Source organism: Nylanderia fulva, unplaced genomic scaffold, assembly GCF_048542155.1.
Source record: "Nylanderia fulva isolate GAGA-0341 unplaced genomic scaffold, ASM4854215v1 Scaffold112, whole genome shotgun sequence".
NCBI classification, from domain to species: Eukaryota; Metazoa; Arthropoda; class Insecta; order Hymenoptera; family Formicidae; genus Nylanderia; species Nylanderia fulva.
The window spans coordinates 90,886-111,132 of record NW_028189324.1 but is presented as its reverse complement, the minus strand read 5'-3'; the positions used below and the strand labels follow the sequence as shown (position 1 = coordinate 111,132).

The 20,247-nt window shown below is 37.6% G+C and overlaps 1 protein-coding gene and 1 non-coding gene across 2 annotated transcripts; both read right to left on the bottom strand.

Annotated features, from left to right (window-relative positions):
* Nucleotides 1-2,177: 2,177 nt before the first annotated feature.
* Nucleotides 2,178-4,368, bottom strand: LOC146724878 (uncharacterized). Its single transcript, XM_085488544.1, is given in 1 exon segment — nucleotides 2,178-4,368. A coding segment is annotated over 1 exon segment (1,950 nt). The 5' UTR covers nucleotides 4,268-4,368; the 3' UTR covers nucleotides 2,178-2,317.
* Nucleotides 4,369-12,166: 7,798 nt separating this feature from the next.
* On the bottom strand, nucleotides 12,167-12,239 carry TRNAA-AGC (transfer RNA alanine (anticodon AGC)). Its single transcript has one exon. It is a non-coding gene; the product is annotated as a tRNA-Ala (tRNA).
* Nucleotides 12,240-20,247: the final 8,008 nt, after the last annotated feature.

Here is a 20,247-nt window from a genome sequence, read left to right as displayed (position 1 = left end):
AAGCGCCACCCTAATATGTATGATATACATATATGCAAAAAAATTAATAATGTAAAAATAAAAATATCCTGAATTATTTGACCAAGTTAACACAAAATTAATGATATAAAAAGTATTAAAATTATTAAATGGATTTAATGTTATAGGAAATTAATGAAGATAGAAATCTAAATAAACTCATGAAAGCTACTTTTAATAGATACAAAAAGATAAAAAAATAAAGCAAATCAAAAATAGTCGGGGAAAAAAGTCGTTGATTTGGTATGGAATGCCCCATATGTATATACAATATATATATATATATATATATATATATATATATATATATATAATAAGTGATGTACATATTTAATGAGTGATGTATTTTGTTCCTTGTTAAGTAATTTTTTTAAATGCAACAGAATTTACAAACTTTACTTTAAAAGAATTGAAAAACTTTTTATTACATAAAGAAAATATATTGCAATCATAATAATTTTAAGATTCGTGGTGTCACCTTAGACATAATAAAATCCTAATGTTATAAACGAAAAATTATTTAAAATCATGTTTTTACAATAAATCTAAAAAAAGATGAAAATTAGAAGTAACAAACAGAAATGTGTAATACATAGATAATTATTCTATTAGAGAGACAAAAAAGAATATACAAAAGGTTTCCTGATGGATGCCACGTGGTTGAACAACGTAATGCCGACGTTTCGCAAACGTTGCAGTTTGCATCTTCAGGGCTGAGAGCTCCGATATTGAGCTTTCTTGGGTTGTGGTCCTTATATATGTTGTGTGCCTCGGGAGAGACACCAGGGGGTCGCGCCAAATTGGGATGGGAATCCGGGGCGTCAGGACTTGTCGGGTGTTTGTAGAAAATGCACTGCACTTTTCGTATTAAAATTCTTTATTCAACTTCAACTACTTGGCCTTTATTTATTTTACCAATAATACACTGAAGCTTTACCGGGTGTGCGGCACTGACTTTCTGTCACTCCGCGTATCGCGCACAACTGCGAGTCGATGCTAAATGCGCGCGCGGTTAGCGAGATCGTGGTTAGAGCGATTGTTTGTGTCTGCGACTGAGCAAGTTGGCGCGTCTCTACTCTCTTTTTATAATGTTGTTTTTGGAGTTTTCCCGATCGGAAGGGGTGCCTGGCAACAAGTTTCCCCGATCGAGAATCTAGGTGCAAGCGAAGCAGATTCAAAGTCCTTCTGCTTTGCTTGCACGTTGACCAATTTCTGTTCCGCGTATATCTCGCATTGTATGCGTTTTTAACGCGGTCATTATCTGTCGTAATTCTGATTCCGCGTATACCTCGCATCGTATGCGTTTTTTAACGCGGTCAGTGTCTGTCGTAATTGCGGATGTAATACGAGTACTCATTTCTTAATACTAGTTACCTTTTAATAGTTATATCTATATCTTTGGGGGATATAACATCCCTCCCCCGTTAAAGAAGAAAAACGAAGGTATGAAGTTTTTCGCTTACAACTAAAGCTTACAAATGTTTATCCCGTTCACAATATAATTATAATCGTTTCCTATTTCCTAAAAACGCGTACTATTACTTCTTTTTAATATAGATCTAGATACATCCCAGTCATCGTCGAGTATCGTCACTCTTGGTCTTCTTTTAGTGTCTTTTCTATTTTTTACTTTCCAAATTACAATGACAATGACAAATATTATAATTATGATTATTACTAATCCGCTCGAGGTCATGGGATAAATAAATTGTTTTCTCGTATAAAACTTTTGTTCCTTATCTTGTAAATCATTGTCTATGTTGTTTATCTTCGTTCGTAATTCTATTAATTCTGCGTTGTGTTGTGTTAGATTATTTAATGTGTCGAGTATTCTCATGTCCTCGTCTTGTGACGGTGCAATGCTTATTCGCATTTAGACGATTTGTTGTGTCCCTACTGTCGCGCCCGCGCCCTTGTTGTGGGGCCCGAAATAACGGGGGACGAGTATACCCGGGCGTACAATGTGGTGCTCCGGTGGGCGAATGTGTCCCGGAGGGCGGGTGAGCCGCATTCCTTGCACGTCACCCTCGATACGCGTACCGGTACGCGAGTGGTGCGTGAAGTGGTGGTTTTGGTGGGAGCGACCAACCTTGATCGATTCGCGATACCAGAATAGGTAAGTCTCAATTTTCGATAAATGATTTTAGTCTGTTTGTGTGCATGCGTATCGCTTTTTCTTCCCCCTCTTTTTTTTCTCTCTACCTTATTGTACATTAGGCGTCGGAGGTTTTCTTTTCGGTTATCCTCGTCGTAGCGTTTCGTCATATATAAGCATTTTTTCACCGACTTCAATTTTGTTTTAAAAAAAAAAAATTTTTGTTGGTCTAGGTATCGTCCGATAAAAAATTCCTGGCGCGGTTTGTTCGGCTTTTATGATTCCTGCGATATTTTTAGTTACGGCGGTTCGGATATGTGATAAGCGATACTGGCTTACGCGTACCGGGGTCTCTCTGTCCGAGTCTCCTTCGTTCCTATCGCGTTCGTTCTCAGATTCGTTTTTTCGTGACCTATTTAAATTTCGGTTAATTGTTTCGCTGCGCGGCCGTAATCGGATCTTCTCATACGGGCGCAGTTTTATTACCGCGTTTCCTAGTTGCAGCTCCTGTTTCCTATGGTTGCAACAAGCATTTTGTTTCTTCAGGAAATCTATTCCTATAATTCCGTCAAATTCCATCGGAAATTCATCTTTCACAACGTAAATCGCGTGTTTTATTTTGTTCCCGTTTAGCTTAATGGTCGCGTACATTTTTCCGATTGTCTTTGCCTTGTGACCGGTTATTCCCACGAGAGTTATTTTATCGTTGTAAATTTTGGTCTCGCCTTTTAAGAGTTTCACTTTTATCAATGAAATCGTAACTCCCGAATCGTAAAGCATATTTACTTTCCCGTGTTTTGCCTCTCGCATGGGCAGATTAATTATATTTAAACTCTCTTTCTCTCTCGGCGTTCGGCGCACGTGTGACATCTGATATTCCCGCGCGCGTGTCGTCTTATTCTTTTTCTCTTGTCTTTTGTCCTTGTCGCTACTTTGCTCGTCATCGTTACTGCTTCGCTCGGAATCCGTATCACTGTTTCTCGTTTTCAGCCTCTTACGACTTTTGGTTACATTAACGTTACGCGATTTTTTATCACCGTTTATTCTATCGTGACTTGATGTCGTTTTTAACCGTCCATTTAATGTCCAGCATTCTTCACGGTTGTGTCCGCGTTTTTTGCAGTAATTGCAAAATTTTTCTATTGTAGTTACGCGATCTGACTTCTCCGGTTTAGGAAGCGCGTATTTACTACTACGGCATTCTCACTCGTAGTGTCCCGATTTTCCGCATTTATAGCATTGCACGGCGTTTGTTGATGATCGCGACGGCGCTTCATCATAACGATTTCGATAGTGACTTGATCGCGATGCGGTTGTGCCCTTTACCTTTTCTTCGGCGGTTGCGGCAGTTATTGCCTCCTGCAGTGTTTGGTAATTTCGAGAACGAATAAGTAGTTGTACCTCGTCGCGTAGTCCTATTTGGAAATTTTGCAAGGCTTGTTTTTGTATAGTACTTAGTATGATCCGCTTTTCAATGGGGGAGTGATCTTCTCCCTCCGTCATGGATTCATATAACTCCATAGCTAAGGTATCGACGCGCGTTCCGAAAGCTTGCGCGCCTTCATTTGCCTTTTGTTTTAAGGAATTGAACTCTATCTGCAAATACGTAGTACTTCGCCTACTCTGATACGTACATTCCAATTGTCGCTTGAGTTCGTCGTATGTCTGTATGTCTCGCGTTTGAAAATCCAACATTGCTTTGCCTTTTAATTTTGTACACAAAATAGCTCCCACCAACCCTCTCTCATTAGCAGGGTGTATATTTTTCATAGCATAAGTGCATGCACTTAAGAATTCCTGTAATTTATGTTGGGCCGTCCCGTCAAATTCCGGAATCATTTGCCGTGCTTCTTTTAACGATATAAAAGGCTCCTGCGGGCCTTGTCGGTGTCTAGCGTTACTCTCTGTTCGTCTGTACACAACGTCATATTTTTTGTCGTCATTGTCTGGGTCTCGCGTTTCCCTCTCGCGGGTGTGTGTGTCCCGGCGGATTTGGCCCCGTTTGTCAGCGTATGCGTTAATGTCACGAATTTGTTCGCGTAATATGTTTATTTCCGTAAGCATTTCCCTACGTAGTTCTCGCATGCCTCTCATTATCTCACGTAGCATAGGGTTGTCTATGCCGGCCTCCCTATAATTAGGAGTTTCGCGCATCTCAATTTCGTCAACGCGTCTATCTATGTATCGTCTGGTATCGCGGGGGTTAGTTGTTCCTATTTCGCTATTAGGGGGTGGTGCATGTACGTCGGCTTCCACAAGTCGAGTATTGTCGCGAGCTATTGTACCGTGTAGACGGTCAATCTCGCGGTCGATGGCACTCTCGGACACATCCATGCCACCGTTAGGCGGTGTTCGCAGCATGTCCTGATACTCGCTCGGATCGAAAATACTACTATCGTATGATGTAAGCAAGGATTCCCCGCGTTGTGACCCGTTGCTAGGTGTTCGTCTTACGCGTTCGTTACTTTCTTTTCTTAATTTTTTAACGGTGTCGGTTTCCCCTTTTTCAAATAAACTTTCGTCAAAAATGTTAAACGGAAATTCGCGTTCGGCTTTCCCGTGAGTATATGATTCGGAGTCGCTCTCTCCTGAATAATATGCTTCTAATTTTATTCGCACTTTTTCGAGGTTTTCTAAGGTTATCGGTAGTGCTTTGATTGATCGTTCGGCTGAGTCGCTATGTAACCACGATTTATTCGCTATCGCTTGTCGGGGTGTTTCGCTTTCCTCCGACATTCATGCAGTATGTATAAAAGTTTGATTCGGACTTACATTAATACGGCTACCATTACTATCGCTCGCTTGCTGACGCTGCAGATCATTGCTCGGCAGTGTTGGTACGGCTGGCGGTCCGGTGTTGTAAGGTGATCCTGCGGGTCGTTGTACGGTGCGATGCGTTGTCCGTGTTGTCGTAGGTCGCGTCCTTAGGTGATGGCCTACTTCCCGACGGCTGATGCGTTGTCCGTGTGTGTGTGTCTTCTTGTACGTACGGCATGCTGCTGCTTTTACGTCGGCTTCTGTTTTGTTCGCTTCCCGTCGATTATTATGTTCGACGTGCCTGATTATTAATACTGCTGTATTTTTCAGGTCTTCCTCCAAGTAGTTCCTGACGGTCCTTCGGCGCAATCCCACCGCTGCCACCAAATTGTTGTGTGCCTCGGGAGAGACACCAGGGGGTCGCGCCAAATTGGGATGGGAATCCGGGGCGTCAGGACTTGTCGGGTGTTTGTAGAAAATGCACTGCACTTTTCGTATTAAAATTTTTTATTCAACTTCAACCACTTGGCCTTTATTTATTTTACCAATAATACACTGAAGCTTTACCGGGTGTGCGGCACTGACTTTCTGTCACTCCGCGTATCGCGCACAACTGCGAGTCGATGCTAAGTGCGCGCGCGGTTAGCGAGATCGTGGTTAGAGCGATTGTTTGTGTCTGCGACTGAGCGAGTTGGCGCGTCTCTACTCTCTTTTTATAATGTTGTTTTTGGAGTTTTCCCGATCGGAAGGGGTGCCTGGCAACAGGTTTCCCCGATCGAGAATCTAGGTGCAAGCGAAGCAGATTCAAAGTCCTTCTGCTTTGCTTGCACGTTGACCAATTTCTGTTCCGCGTATATCTCGCATTGTATGCGTTTTTAACGCGGTCATTATCTGTCGTAATTCTGATGTAATACGAGTACTCATTTCTTAATACTAGTTACCTTTTAATAGTTATATCTATATCTTTGGGGGATATAACATATATATTATGGGAGGTTTTTCATCTACGAAAAAGTATTCCGTTATGACGCCACCTAATGGTGTGAGTGTATATTAAGGGCAGTATGCCAAATAGGGTTTGTTTGATAACCTTTGTCGCGGTTGACGTTGTCGGGATGTTTCAGAATTTTTAGGGCTTCACGATGTTTCCTGGCGAAATAGCTTTGCGAGGAGACTAGTCTGGTTGCTTTGTCGTATTGTACCGAGTGTCCCGTCTCCATCCAATGTTCTGCCAAGGCTGATTGACTAAAATGGCAGTACCTGGCACTCCGTTGGTGTTCCTTAATTCGTGTACTGATCTTTCTCCCAGTTTCTTCTATGTACACTCTTCAACAAGAGCAAGGAATCCTGTATACACCTGGTGTTTCTAAGTGTGGTCTCCGGTCCTTGGGATTAGAAAGTAGTTGCGTAATCTTATTTTGAGGTTTGGAAATTACTTTGATATTGTGTTTACCCAGGATCCTGCTAATGCGTTCTATTGTACTCTGAAGATACGGAAGGATCGTTCATTTTTTATCTTCTTTTTCTTCTTTTTTTTCACTTGATGTACTTATATTTGTAGAACTGGAGATTTTATTTTTCAGCCTTTCAGTTGTTCGATAGATGTCTTTGCTGTTGTACCCATTCTTGATCAAGACTTGGTTGAGATGTTCTAATTCTTCATTCAGGGAAGTTGGTTCAGAAATTGTTAAGGCTCTGTATATTAATGAACTGATAACAGAATTCTTCTGAGTTGGGTGATGATGAAAGGTGGCATGGAGGTAACGATCCGTATGTGTTGGTTTTGATAAACACGATGGCCTAAGGTGCCGTCTTCGTTCTTTTTAACTAACGCGTCTAGAAAAGGAAGCTGATTATTCTGTTTTATTTCCATTGTGAACTGAATACTGCGGTGCTGGGAATTTAGAAAGTTAAGAAATCGAGGGAACGTTTCTCTGCCATGACTCCAGATGACAAAGGTGTCATCAACATATTGAAACCATGTAGAGGGTTTAAGAGGTGCGTTTTTCAAAATGTTCCATGAAAATGTTTGCAATGATAGGTGAGATGGGGGATCCCATTGCTGCTCCGGAGGTTTGTTCATAGAACTCTCTTTGAAATTGGAAATAGGTTGAGGATTAGGCAATGTTCTATTAATGGGAAAAAATTTGAGTCAATATTTTCAGATTTTTTAATAATATCTAGAGTGTCTTGTACTGGAACATTCGTGAACAAAGATACTATATCAAAACTGACAAGAATGTCATTAGTTTTTGTTTTGAGTTTGGTAATCCTGTTCACAAAGTCTGTTGAGTTTTTAACGTGAGAATCATTGAGTCCTGTAAGGGTTTGGAGAGGTTTGACAAGAAATTGAGCTAATTGATAAGTGGGTTCTTCGATATTGCTAACAATAGAGCGTAATGGAACTGAATCTTTATGGATTTTCGGAAGACCATAAAGTCTGGGGGCTGAAGAGTCTCGAGGGGTTAGCTTTTTAGTTGTTTAGGGAGGGAGATCTGCATTCTTGAAGCAAAGAAGTTTTTTCTCTATGCTGGAGGTCGGGTTGCGTTTAAGTTTTTTATAGACATTGTGGTCTGATGGCGTTGATTTTGTTGCAGTATTCATCTTTGTCCATAACTACCGTGGCGTTTCCCTTATCTGCTGGTAGAACAATAATCTTACTGTTCTGTTTGAGACTACGGAGTGCTAGTCGTTTTTCCCTGCGTATACTTTAACTGGGAAGTTTAGCTTTGTGAAGAACGTTAGTAATTCGATTTCTAATATCGTTGCTTGTTTCAGCGGGAAGGTGGAAGATAGCCGTTTCAACTTGGCTGATAATTTCTTCCATAGGAATATTAGTGAGGGTGATGGCAAAATTATGTCCTTTGGCAAGAATAGAGATTTCAGAAGAAGAAAAAGCTTGATTGCTAAGATTTTTTACTGTATGTGTGGGTACTGGAGTTAAGGTTTCTGGTTTGATTTTATTATATTTGTTTTTCTGTATTCGTGTTCTGACTTCAGCCAAGCGAGTAGCTTGTTCATATGTTATTCTGTCTAGGATTTGCCACAGTTTAATATACACTCACACCACTAGGCGGTGTCATAACGGAATACTTTTCCGTAGATGAAAAACCTCCTATAATATATATAAGGACCACAATCCAAGAAAGCTCAATATCGGAGCTCTCAGCCCTGAAGATGCAAACTGCAACGTTTACGAAACGTCGGCATTACGCTGTTTAACCACGCGGCATCCATCCGAAAACTTTTTGCATTGATGATTCCAATGGCCGCGAAAGTCTCAAAACTAGAAAAAAGAATATACTTACTATGAGATCCAATAATGCCAAGAATCATTACTGTTGTGTTGCATCGCTGAAAGCTATGAACTTCATATAAGGATCACTGACAGTGACTAATTTTCATAAAAGTACAAATGCCCTGTAAGACAGCACATTTAATTTATTTTTTCTTAACTCAAAATGTTATCCTGTAATACAGAAGTTGATTCATCTAAATGACAACTCAAAATAAAATATCATATAATATAAAAGTATAGATTCACTTAAAACATTACATTCACAAAATATAATATGTATAAATGTAAGTAGTTTATTTAATATTGGATTTAAAGATGCCAAGGATCACTGCTGTTTGACCGCTGAAAGCTGAAAATTTTATATAAGAATCTCTGGCAGCAACTAATTTTCATAAAAGTACACGTAATATAAAAGATTTTTTGAAAAAGCTAATAATATGTTAATTACAATTTATTAATTAGTAAATTATTAGTTTTTCCACGGCCGTACGAGGTGGCAAACGGAGCTGCGACATCGCGACCCCCGAGGGCGAAGGTTCAAAATTGGCGGCAGGAGATCCACGACCAACCACGGCAAGGGAAAATCGATGTGAGGATCGATTACGGGCCTGGCGCGGGGCGCAACGCCGTCGCGAAACGTGGCAACCGGGCCGGGGTGGCACGCACTGTCTCCCCCTTCCCCAACGTAACTTCCGACGTTCCACCGGCCCGAATAGGAATCACTGTTCGGCGAGCCGGTGTCCCGAAAGGATTCAGGATCAGCGACCCACATCTTGCGGCGACTACGAATTTTGTAAGGCCACCTCCTCAATTTCTCGGTAAGCGCGGATTCGGCCGGGACCCGTGTGTCAACAAAGATTTCTCGCGATACCGAGCGTATGGGCTCGTTACAGCTTATTGTATAAAGTACCGAAAATCTAGAGTGATACGCACGGGACTCGCGTCGATTTTCGCGTAATTAAGTAATTAGGTATCTCTTTGCCTTCTTCGCCTCTCCGAGGGGCACCGAAACGAGTCGACAGTCGCTGTAAAATCGTGTAATTTGTTGTCTTGTTATATCGAGTCTTTTGTTCAAGAACATTGTAAATTATTATCGCTGGATTAGAGTATGGTATTCACGATCCCGAGCTGATAATGTGAGAAGGAGCGTAACGATATTGATAATTAGAAAACCCAGCGATCTCCTTCGAGCTCGATAGTACACTGCCTTACAACCATTGTTTGCTGCATACCAACGATGTGAAATATACTCTTATTATTCTATATTATATCTAATGGTTGATTATACTGATATTTCCTCTCTCTCTCCGAGACTACGATTCCGACTCTCCTAGCGTAAAGAACCCCGCCACTCTACCCCATGTCGATACCGAGCTTCCGAGGTTGAGCCGTTGTGCCCGTTAATTAGTTGTCGCGATATTAATGAGTGGTGCGACTTGACCGTACCTGGCGCTCACTCTTTGATTTCGAGTAGCGATCGAGTTAACGCGAGAGCGGCACGACGAAGTTGTGCGTCGGTCTCTCTCTCACTCTCTCTCTTGGCGAGAGAGGATGGAGAGACGTTGGCAAACACTATAACTTAACTATATATGTATATACAATATTTACTTTAATTATTATATAATGATTATTATTTATCAGTTTCAATTAATATTAATATTAATTAAGTTATACAAGTAAAATATAAGAATTATTTATATTTGATTAATATTATCTAACGTTTGCCCACAATTTCACGATATTTTTATATTAAGAGAAGCTCAACAAACCATGGACATAGGAAATATCTAGACAGAGCTTATATAAAAGGGGTTGAAGCCTAAGGGGTGAAGAGAATGAAAGCTATTATATAATTGTAAGACCATGGATTTTGCAACCAACATGACGGTCGATAAAGATTAATGCCACAGTGCGCGGCTATTTTCACAGAAAAGCATGTCTCAAACAACGGAAAAATGTTAAAATAATGCCGCGGTCTGTGAAATTCCAAAGGTCAACATCTGAAGTTTACAACCAAGATGGTTGCCACGAGTTTCCTTCTTCACCTTTCAGGCTTTATACCCCTCGTCTATAGTAGGTACCTTACGCTCCATCCAGATATTTCCTACGTCTATGCAACGAACGATGAACTCCGACAAAATAGTAATGCCCTCATTTTGGAATTAAAAATATTGGTACTTACCAACTGAACTTTCGAAAAATTAGGCTAGGTTCGAAGATCATACTTTCATAGAGATTTCGTTTGTACAGTATCTGTCCTGCGCAGCCACCTCGAAGGTTCTATTCTAGATGCTCTGCTCGCAGTACTGCGTAAACAAACATATTATATATTTCAAAATTTACCACAAACGAGAAAATTTTTATTTTTAACGCTGATAGTGAATTTTGGAACACGCGGTCTTTGGAATGCTATAGATACACAAGCATTTTGGAATATTATAGATACTCGATCAAACTAGCAGGTAAAATCGTTTATTTAATTTCACGACGTTTCGACGATAGGGTTGTGGTCCTTTTCAAGTGCAACTACAATAATTATTAAACATATTATTATTACCATCAACGAAACACTAATATAAAGTTTACAAATGGAAACGCACGTAATACTTACAAGTAAAATTAGTAATAATTAACTCATCATAAAGCAACAATCAATATCAATTTATAGTGAAATATACAAGTCAAAATTAAAATTAAATTGAAATTGTAAGGTAGCCACAACATATCCCAATCAAGGATCATCAGATTCTAATATATTTTAAGTGAGATTGTTTACACGATCTTAATTATTTTATTATATATATTGTTAAGACTCTCTGTATCCCTCTGTAAGTTTATGTTGTTGTTTAGTTTTTTAATATAAAACATTTCGGCTATCTCTCTCTTTCTCACATGTTTTTCTGTGTGTAAGATGTTAAATCTATTCCACTCAAAATAATGTTCAAATTCAGATCGATGTATGTCATTAATAACTGGGAATTTATTGATACACTCCTGGACTTGGATATGGAGGATACACGTATTAAAGACTTTTTTTCAACACATTCGAAACACTACGACACCAAGACCACGTCCTTCTTTGAAAGCATGAATAAAATACAAGAAGAGATTTTATACATCTAACCAATAACTGATTTTTGTATTACGATGTAGAAGGTACGATTTAATGCCTTCACATATTAAAAATCTAAAAATCAATATCGCGTTTCATAGCAACAATGTGAGATGTAAGTTTAACAACTTTATTAAATATAACCAGCAAAAATTGTTAAAACTTGAGATAAAAGATTTAAATTTTGACCTAAAGTTCTTAGAATCAAAGATAAAATCTATCGAGAAGAGTTTGTTAAAATGTTTACCAAACAATGTTGCTAATCAGTTTTTTGAACTAAGTAAACAAAGACTTAAAAATTTTAATCACATAAAGAAAATGAACGCCATCAACAAATTTAATCATTTAAAACAAAAATGTGATATTGATTTTGATCTATTTAAAAACATCGACAATTCGAAATGGTTAGTGAGTAGCAGTAATAAAAAACTTCCTGACAATGTTAAGAACATTTTGAGTTTAGGTCAAATTTCGCGCTTCCGTTACAGCAATCTAATAGCAGGAATCAAATTAGAATACGTTAGACGTCATAAAAAATTTTGAGGTTAATATTTTAAAGATATCTGGAGAAGACAGATCGGATGCGAGAAATTCAATAGTTGATTCACTTACAAAATTTTTGCGTGATAAAAAACATTTTAATTATATTGATAGATTGTTATCTGATGGGTTTTCTGAGTGTGAAAGGTTTCTTAAGGACAACAAAGATATTTTAAACCACGATATACACCTCCTTCTTCTCGGTCACAGAGCCAAACGCGATGTTATTGCGAAATTTAGGAATCTGAGAATTTGTATCCTATGGTTGGGATCTCAAGAATTCTCCTTGTACCTCTTTTAACTTTTCCTGTAAAGAAATAGGCGAGAAAAATATTGGTTCCAAAGTTGGCTAAATCGGGAATCGAACCCGAGACCTTCCGCTTGCTGAGCGAATGCTCTTCCAACTGAGCTATTCAGACACTTACGAAACAATACTTTTCTCAATGCTTTCACCCCTCAAAGCGTCGTAATTAAGCCCAGACACGAAATAAACAATAATACGAATATTAGGTCAGCTCTTTTAATTTAAAACACGATATACACCTCTTTCTTCTCGGCCACAGAGTCAAACGCGATGTTAAAGATATTTTAGCCACTCGGGCTAATAAGGGACAAACAACGATAATTTTGGACAGAACGGATTATTTGCAAAAAATGAATGGTCTACTTAATGATCCTTGCACCTACAGAAGGCTCAATAAAGATCCCATAAAACCTCTAACAAACAAATTAAATTCTTTGTTAAAATTTTAGCACTCTAATGATATCATCGATGAGAGAATGTATAAACATTTGAATTGTACGAACGGTAATTTGCCGCGATGCTACGGACTCCCTAAGATCCACAAGAATAGCTTCCCATTGCGAATCATTGTATCTTCAATTGATAGCCCGTTCTACAATTTAGCAAACTATATTCACAGTATTATACAATGTTCCATAAGTAAACCAGGTTCACACATCAAGGATGGTTGGTCGTTCTCAAAAAATATTCAAGACAGAATAATTAATCAAATAATAATCCTTAAGGTTCGCCAGTAATAATTAATAAAAATCTTTCCTCAATGGTAAAAGTCGACCAAACTGGCAATCATTTATTATAAATAATTAGTTAAACTAAACCGTAAACCTACGTTTTCAGGTCGATATATAAATTTTCTATCAAATCATCCGATGAGATATAAACTCAGTGTGATTACAAGCCTAGTGGATAGGGCTATTTTACTTGCTGACCCTATATTTCACGAAGAAAACATTAATATAGTCAGAGAAATTCTTCGTAATAATTGTTACCCGTTAACGGTTATAAACAAAAATATTAATAAAAGATGTAGAGCGATTAAATTTGGCGGTAATCTTAGCTCATTAAACCGCAATAAATTTGATGCGCGAACTTGTATGGTGTTGCCTTACATAAGAGATTTGAGCGAGAATATTACGCGTTGCGTTAATAAAAATGGAGTTGATGTACTATATACCGTTCCAAAAAAATTAGACACACTGATAAAAAGAGGAAAAGATAGGATAGACAACTTAAAAAGAACCGATGTTGTGTATAAAATTGAATGTGCGAATTGTGATTCTACGTATATTGGACAGACAAAGATACATTTAGAAACGCGCATCAAAGAACATAGAAATAATATCAAAAAAGACACTACATTGCATTCAGTCGTTAGTTTGCATCGGACTTGCAATGATCATGAGTTCCGTTGGGATTCTCCGGTTATCTTGCATCAAGAAAAACAAACAAGAAAAAGAGAAATTGCAGAAATGTTTTATATAAAAAAATAAAGTAAAGGCATTAATTTGCAGAAAGATACGGAGAATTTTAGTGGGATTTATGATCGTGTTCTTGACGCTATTTAAATTATTTTTACCTATTTATTTATTTATTTGATTTTGTTATGAGGTTTTAGATTGCGAAAGACACATTAGTTTTGTTTCGATTTTCTTAACGATTAGTGACTAAGATTCTTGCTAGCTGTTAACATCTATTTATTCCATGCTTACTACCGTCAATTCTACATTGTTCATTAAAACAATTGTGAATATTGTGGATGGTATGCAGTGAATTTGATTTACTGTACTAATTTATTATGCATTTACGTTTGGTATGTAACATATTTTTGTATATAAATTTATAATTATTTGTTGCGATGAAATGTTTGTATTACAATTATAATTATTTTATGTAACTGTTTACAGATCTACTTGAAAAGGGCTGCAATGACAGCCGAAACGTTGTAGTTTAACTAATTATTTATAATAAATGATTGCCAGTTTGGTCGACTTTTACCATTAAGGAAAGAGAATAATTAATGATTCTGAAGTAATGATTTCGCTGGATGTCACCTCGCTTTTTACCAACATTCCTAAGGAGTTGGTTATGAATGGTATTGAAAAGCGATGGGTGGACATTTCGAATACAAAATTAAACTTAGCACAATTTTTATACATTATCGAAACCATCCTTGATTCGAATAATTTTAGGTTTAAAAGAAAATTTTATGAACAAATTTTTGGTGGTCTAATGAGGTCACCATTGTCCCCAATTTTAGCTGACATAATTATGAATGACCTTGAATCACATTGCTTGGGGTTACTTGATTTTTCGGTTCCGGTGTATTACAGATATGTTGACGACATTTTTGCCATAATACCAAAAGATAAGATAGACACACTATTATCTACTTTTAATAATTATCACGAACTGTTAAAATTCACGTATGAGTTGGAATGTAATTTGTCACTTAATTTTTTAAATACCATTGTTTGTCGAGTTAATAAAAAATTGATAACAAATTGGTATAAGAAACCAACGTGGTTAGATAGATACATCAATTTTTTTTCTAGTCATCCTTTTAAATTTAAAATTAACACGATCTATAATTTGGTTGACCACGCAATACTATTATCTGATGAGCGGTTTCGTCTAGAAAATATTAATATTATTAAAAACATTTTACGGAATAATTGTTTCCCAACAAAAATAATCAACCGATATTTACACAAAATAATAAATTTTCTAAAACATAATAAATCTAATGAAATGGATGACATTACAACGGAGTCACAAGGGAGAGCATCTTACAGGGTTTGTCCGGAAAGTAATGCGTCGCATTTTTTTAAAAAAGAATTTATTGATCGCATAGGTAAAACAACTTAAAATTGTTCGAAGTATGACCCTTCTGCGTCAATACATTTTTGCCAACGCGATTTCCATGCGTCATAAGATTTCTGGAACTCCTTGACTGGGATGCTGTTCAGGGAGGCCGTCGAAGTAGCTTGTACGTTGTCAACCGACTCGAGCTGTTGTCCTTTGAGCTCCCTTTTCAGCCGAGGAAATAAAAAAAAGTCCGCCGGGGCCAAGTCGGGACTGTAGGGCGGCTGCGGCACCGTTGCCACACCGATCCGGGTCAGGTAGGCCGTAATAACAAAGGCGGTGTGAGCCGGCGCGTTGTCGTGATGGAGTTTCCATGAAGCGCGGATCTCCTTTCGGACGCGGGCGATCCTGTGATTCAGTCTCTGAAGCACTTCCTTGTAAAATTGAGCGTTGACAGTCTGGCCGGGGGGTACGAATTCATGGTGCACTATCCCCTTTGCATAAAAAAAAACAATGAGCATTGACTTCACCCGGGACTTGCTCATGCGAGCCTTCTTCTGGCGCGGCGACGACGTCGTGTGCCATTCCGCACTCTGCCTCTTTGACTCCGGATCGTACTGAAAGACCCATGACTCATCCCCAGTGATAACGTTGTTCAGGAAATTGGGATTATCTGCACAGAGTTGCTTGAGTTCTTCACAAACTTCCACTCGGTGTTGCTTTATAATTCGTCGGTCAACACTCTGGGCACAAGTTTTGCGCAAATCTTCCACATGGCCAAGTCTTCCGATACAATCTCGTGAACAATCGTTTTCGGCAAGTTCAATAATTCCGACATTAAGCGAACATTCATTCGACGGTCTGAATTCAATAATTGGCGCACACGAGTCACATTGTCGTCCGTTCGCGATGTTGACGGGCGTCCTGCGCGGGCCTCGTCGGCGACCTCCTTCCGACCTTCTCTAAACATCTTGTGCCATCTGTTTGACTGCGATTTGGAAAGGCAATCGTCCCCGAAAACTTTCTTGAGCATTTCAAAAGTTTCCAGCGGCGTCTTGTCCAGCTTCACGCAAAACTTTATCGCATAGCGTTGCTCTATCGTTCTCTCCATCACAAGTTCGACGCGACCACTAAGCAGAGGTTCACAGAATAAGCCGTCCTAACCCTCCAAGCGCATGGAAACAATTGAGCGACCTACCGTTGGAAAGCTAAGGGTACCCCCCTTCCTCCCCAACCGGTCCCATCGCTCTGCGATGTATAGTCGCGTCACAAAAAAATGCGACGCATTACTTTCCGGACAAACCCTGTACATCTCTATACCATACGTGAAGAATTTTAGTGACAATATCTCAAATTTTTTAAAGAAGTTCGGCTTGAATGTGGTGTATAGATTACCGAAGAAACTGAACAATCTGATTAGGTGTAATAAAGATTTGCTATCTAAGGAATGTGCGACTAATGTCGTTTATAAAATTGATTGCAAGGATTGTTCTGCATCTTATATAGGACAAACAAAGAGATCTTAGTACACGGGTTAAGGAACATTGTAATAATATTAAATTACATCATAGTTCACATTCGGTTATAAGTAAATATTGATCTGCATTTGAACATGATTTTGAGTGGAATAGATTTAACATCTTACACACGGAAAAACATGTGAGGAAGAGAGAGATAACCGAAATGTTTTATATTAAAAAACTAAACAACAACATAAACTCACAGAGGGATACAGAGAGTCTTAACAATAAATATAATATAGTATATTGTGTATCAAGTGTGGAAAGTTGACAATTGGTCACGAGTGCGGGGGATGCGACTACCCCACACGAGTGAACAATTGTCAATCCACACGTGATACACATACTATTTTGTATTACAAGTGCAGGCAAAGTGGTTTTGTGTGCGTTTTCTGTGCGCGAGGTGGCCGATCGCACGCCGTCATCTTGCGGCGGCACGGTGCGGGAATAGCCGTAGGCAATGGTTTTGGACGCGGCTTATTCATTCACAGCGTCGCCGCTAGATGGCGGCGTGGGAAATCGGCCGCTTTCTGCACAGAAAACACGCACACAAAGTGCCACTTTGCCTACACGTGTAATACAAAAATAATTAAGGTCGTGTAAACAATCTCACTTAAAATATATTAGAAACTGACGATCCTTGGTTGGGATATGTCGTGGCTGTCTTACAATTTCAATTTAATTTTAATTTTGACTTGTATATTTCACTATAAATTGATATTGATTGTTGCTTTATGATAAGTTAATTATTACTAATTTTTGGTTGTATTACGTGCGTTTTCATTTGTAAACTTTATATTAGTGTTTCGTTGATGATAATAATAATATGTTTAATAATTATTGTAGTTGCACTTGAAAAGGACTACAACCATATGGTCGAAACGTCGTGAAATTAAATAAACGATTTTACCTGCTAGTTTGGTCGATTATTTCCAAAATTCATATTTTAATACTAGTCATTAATAACTGGGAATTTATAGATACTATTTGAAATACTATAGATACATAAGCGAATTTTGGAATACTATAGATACATAAGCATATGTACTTTATAGAATCCAGCTTTAAGCGAGGAGCACATACTTTTTCGTAACGCATAACGCATAACGCATAAGCACAAGAAATTCGATTGGTTGAATTTCTTATGCATATGCGTTATGCACGTACATGGACCAATCAAATTTCTTATGCTTATGCGTTATGCGTTATGGAAAAGTGTGTGCTCCCTGCTTTTTTATAAGAATATATGTATTATGCAAAAGTCCGTGTTCCGGCCCTTACCATTGGAAGAATTAGTCCCAGCAGCCAATTCCCATGGGTGCTTCGATAAGTTATGTTACGTGACTAGCAGATGAGATACGCAGTGGATGTGCTAAAGCGGGGAGCACACACTTTTTGTATAGGCGCATAAGCATATGCATAAGAAATTGGATTAGTTGATATTTTACTACTGATATTTTGAATTTTCACAGATGTCTATACACTACTAGATCGCTAACTTCGGGCGGACAAAAAAGTAAGGCCGGCAGGAAATTCGGTTTCGCAGTCATGACGATAAATATGAAGTATGGACTGCGTCATCCGCTTTAAAAAAATAGTTATCAAAAGTGAGAAACATAGAACATAGCCATCCCTATCCTTTTCTACTCACAATCAGTACCGTAATACTTGCCTGCCGGATCTCGAGCATAAAAAATTCGAGAAGAGAATTTAATAATCTTTTGATCAACACGACGCTAATCGACATGTCCGTTAACAGTAGGCACGAGGTTATTGATTCTCTTAACATGTCTTGGACATTCTATAGATATCTAAATATGATCTACTGATGGATGTCTCAAATTATATATGCCATGGATATTCATTTTATATCAATTTTGGATCCATGGACATTAGATTTAAAATAAATATAATATGAACATCCACAAGACATTTTGTGCTATATGGGTCAAGTTCTGATTTCTATTTCAATTTTATTGCCACCATTTTCTGGGCAGATCCCCATCTTTTATACAGAGTATCGATCGTAACTGTAATTGTAACCGTAATAAAAGGGTTCAATCAATCGCGAATCAAGTAATTATATAACGCTTACAATTACGGTTTCGGAAAGCAGTTGCTTCTATACCTGGAAGATAAGGAAAATGTAATTTCGTAATTATTTCTCGTTTCCCACATAAATCGGAGTTTCCTGGGATTATTGATGTGTATTGCAATCGTGAAGAAGCATATTTTTAATTCTGTCAAATTAATGCGACAGAACACTAGAAATAATAATTGTGTCGATAATACAGATAGTTGAGGGATCTCTTTTATATCACACATATACGCACACATGCACAAAGGATTATTAAAGCGTTTTTCACTTGAGCAAATAATTGTACCTGAAGATTGTAAACGTCACTTGCATACCTGAGCGGTGTGAACAACACTTAAGGGACAAAATCGTTTTGCGTGTGTGCGTGCGAGCATACATATGTGTCTGAACCTTGAGAAGAATGAAAATGTCACATTTCGGATATATGATTATCATATCTTAAGATTGCTTGCATCAATCTTATTCAAATGAGTCGCAATCGAAAGCTTGTATCTACATTATATGATAAAAATACAATTAGATTTTTGCTACATTACGGCTTTAATTCTTGAGATATTTTAATTAAAAGTTTTTTAGGCGTAAAACTACTTGTTAACTTCAAATCTCTATAACTCAAAAATATTTAATGAAAAAATACTTTGTTATAATGTTTTTAAAAATTCTCGAGATAAGCTATAAGAATATGCAATGAAAAAATAGTAGATCCCATTTAAGAAATTGAAGGTAACCTTTACGTAACCTTCAAACGACTTTCTAAAGTCAAACCAATGATATCATCTTACTGTTCCCCTCGAAATTATAAAACTTTTGTATGAAATATTTTCTCTAAGATGTTTTGTTTCCGAGATATAAGTTTGTAACACTTTAAAAACTCACCTTGTATACATATGTATATGTATTACATATCTATGTTGTGTATAAATATATATATATATATATATATATATATAATATATATGTATCTAGGAATCCGTTTCAAAAGTTGAAAAACGCCTCGACTTGTATGTATGTACACTAATAAAATCGATGTTATTCTTTAAGTCGCAGGAGTCCCATACATATTTCGCTAAATATTTTCCAAATATATATATTAGAAAATAAAAGTTAATATACAAAAATATAAAAAAAATATTTATTAAAAAAAATATATATATATATACAGGGTGTCCCAAAACCGGCGGAAAAGTTTTTAATGGCAGATTCCTGGTTCATTTGGGGGCGATTTTTCCTTAGTGAAAATGTTGAGGGAAGCCATCATTTTTAACATGTTCCCAATTTTTGTTATTATGTACCTTTATAACTAATTGTAAGTCTTATATTAAACGATCAATTAAAATTAATATCAATCAAAATTAATATTTGTCGCTAGTGGTGAAAATAAGCTTAAACGACTTGACTACAACGTAACTAGCAATTTTATTTGATTATTTCACGACGTTTCGACCATTTGGTTGTGGTCCTTTTCAAGTGAAATTTCTACAACATAATGTTACACAATATTTTTTAACATACGAAAACTCATTTAAGTGTTAAATTAATAAAATAAGTATAAATTTTATAAACATACCATCAATTAAACCGAGGTTAACATAACATCACACCGGTGTTATTTGAAATCGAAAGTTAAACGTTAAAAGAGGAACACGTCCCATCGTTATGATGTTAAAAGTTAAAAATTAAAAGAGGAACACGTCCCATCGTTA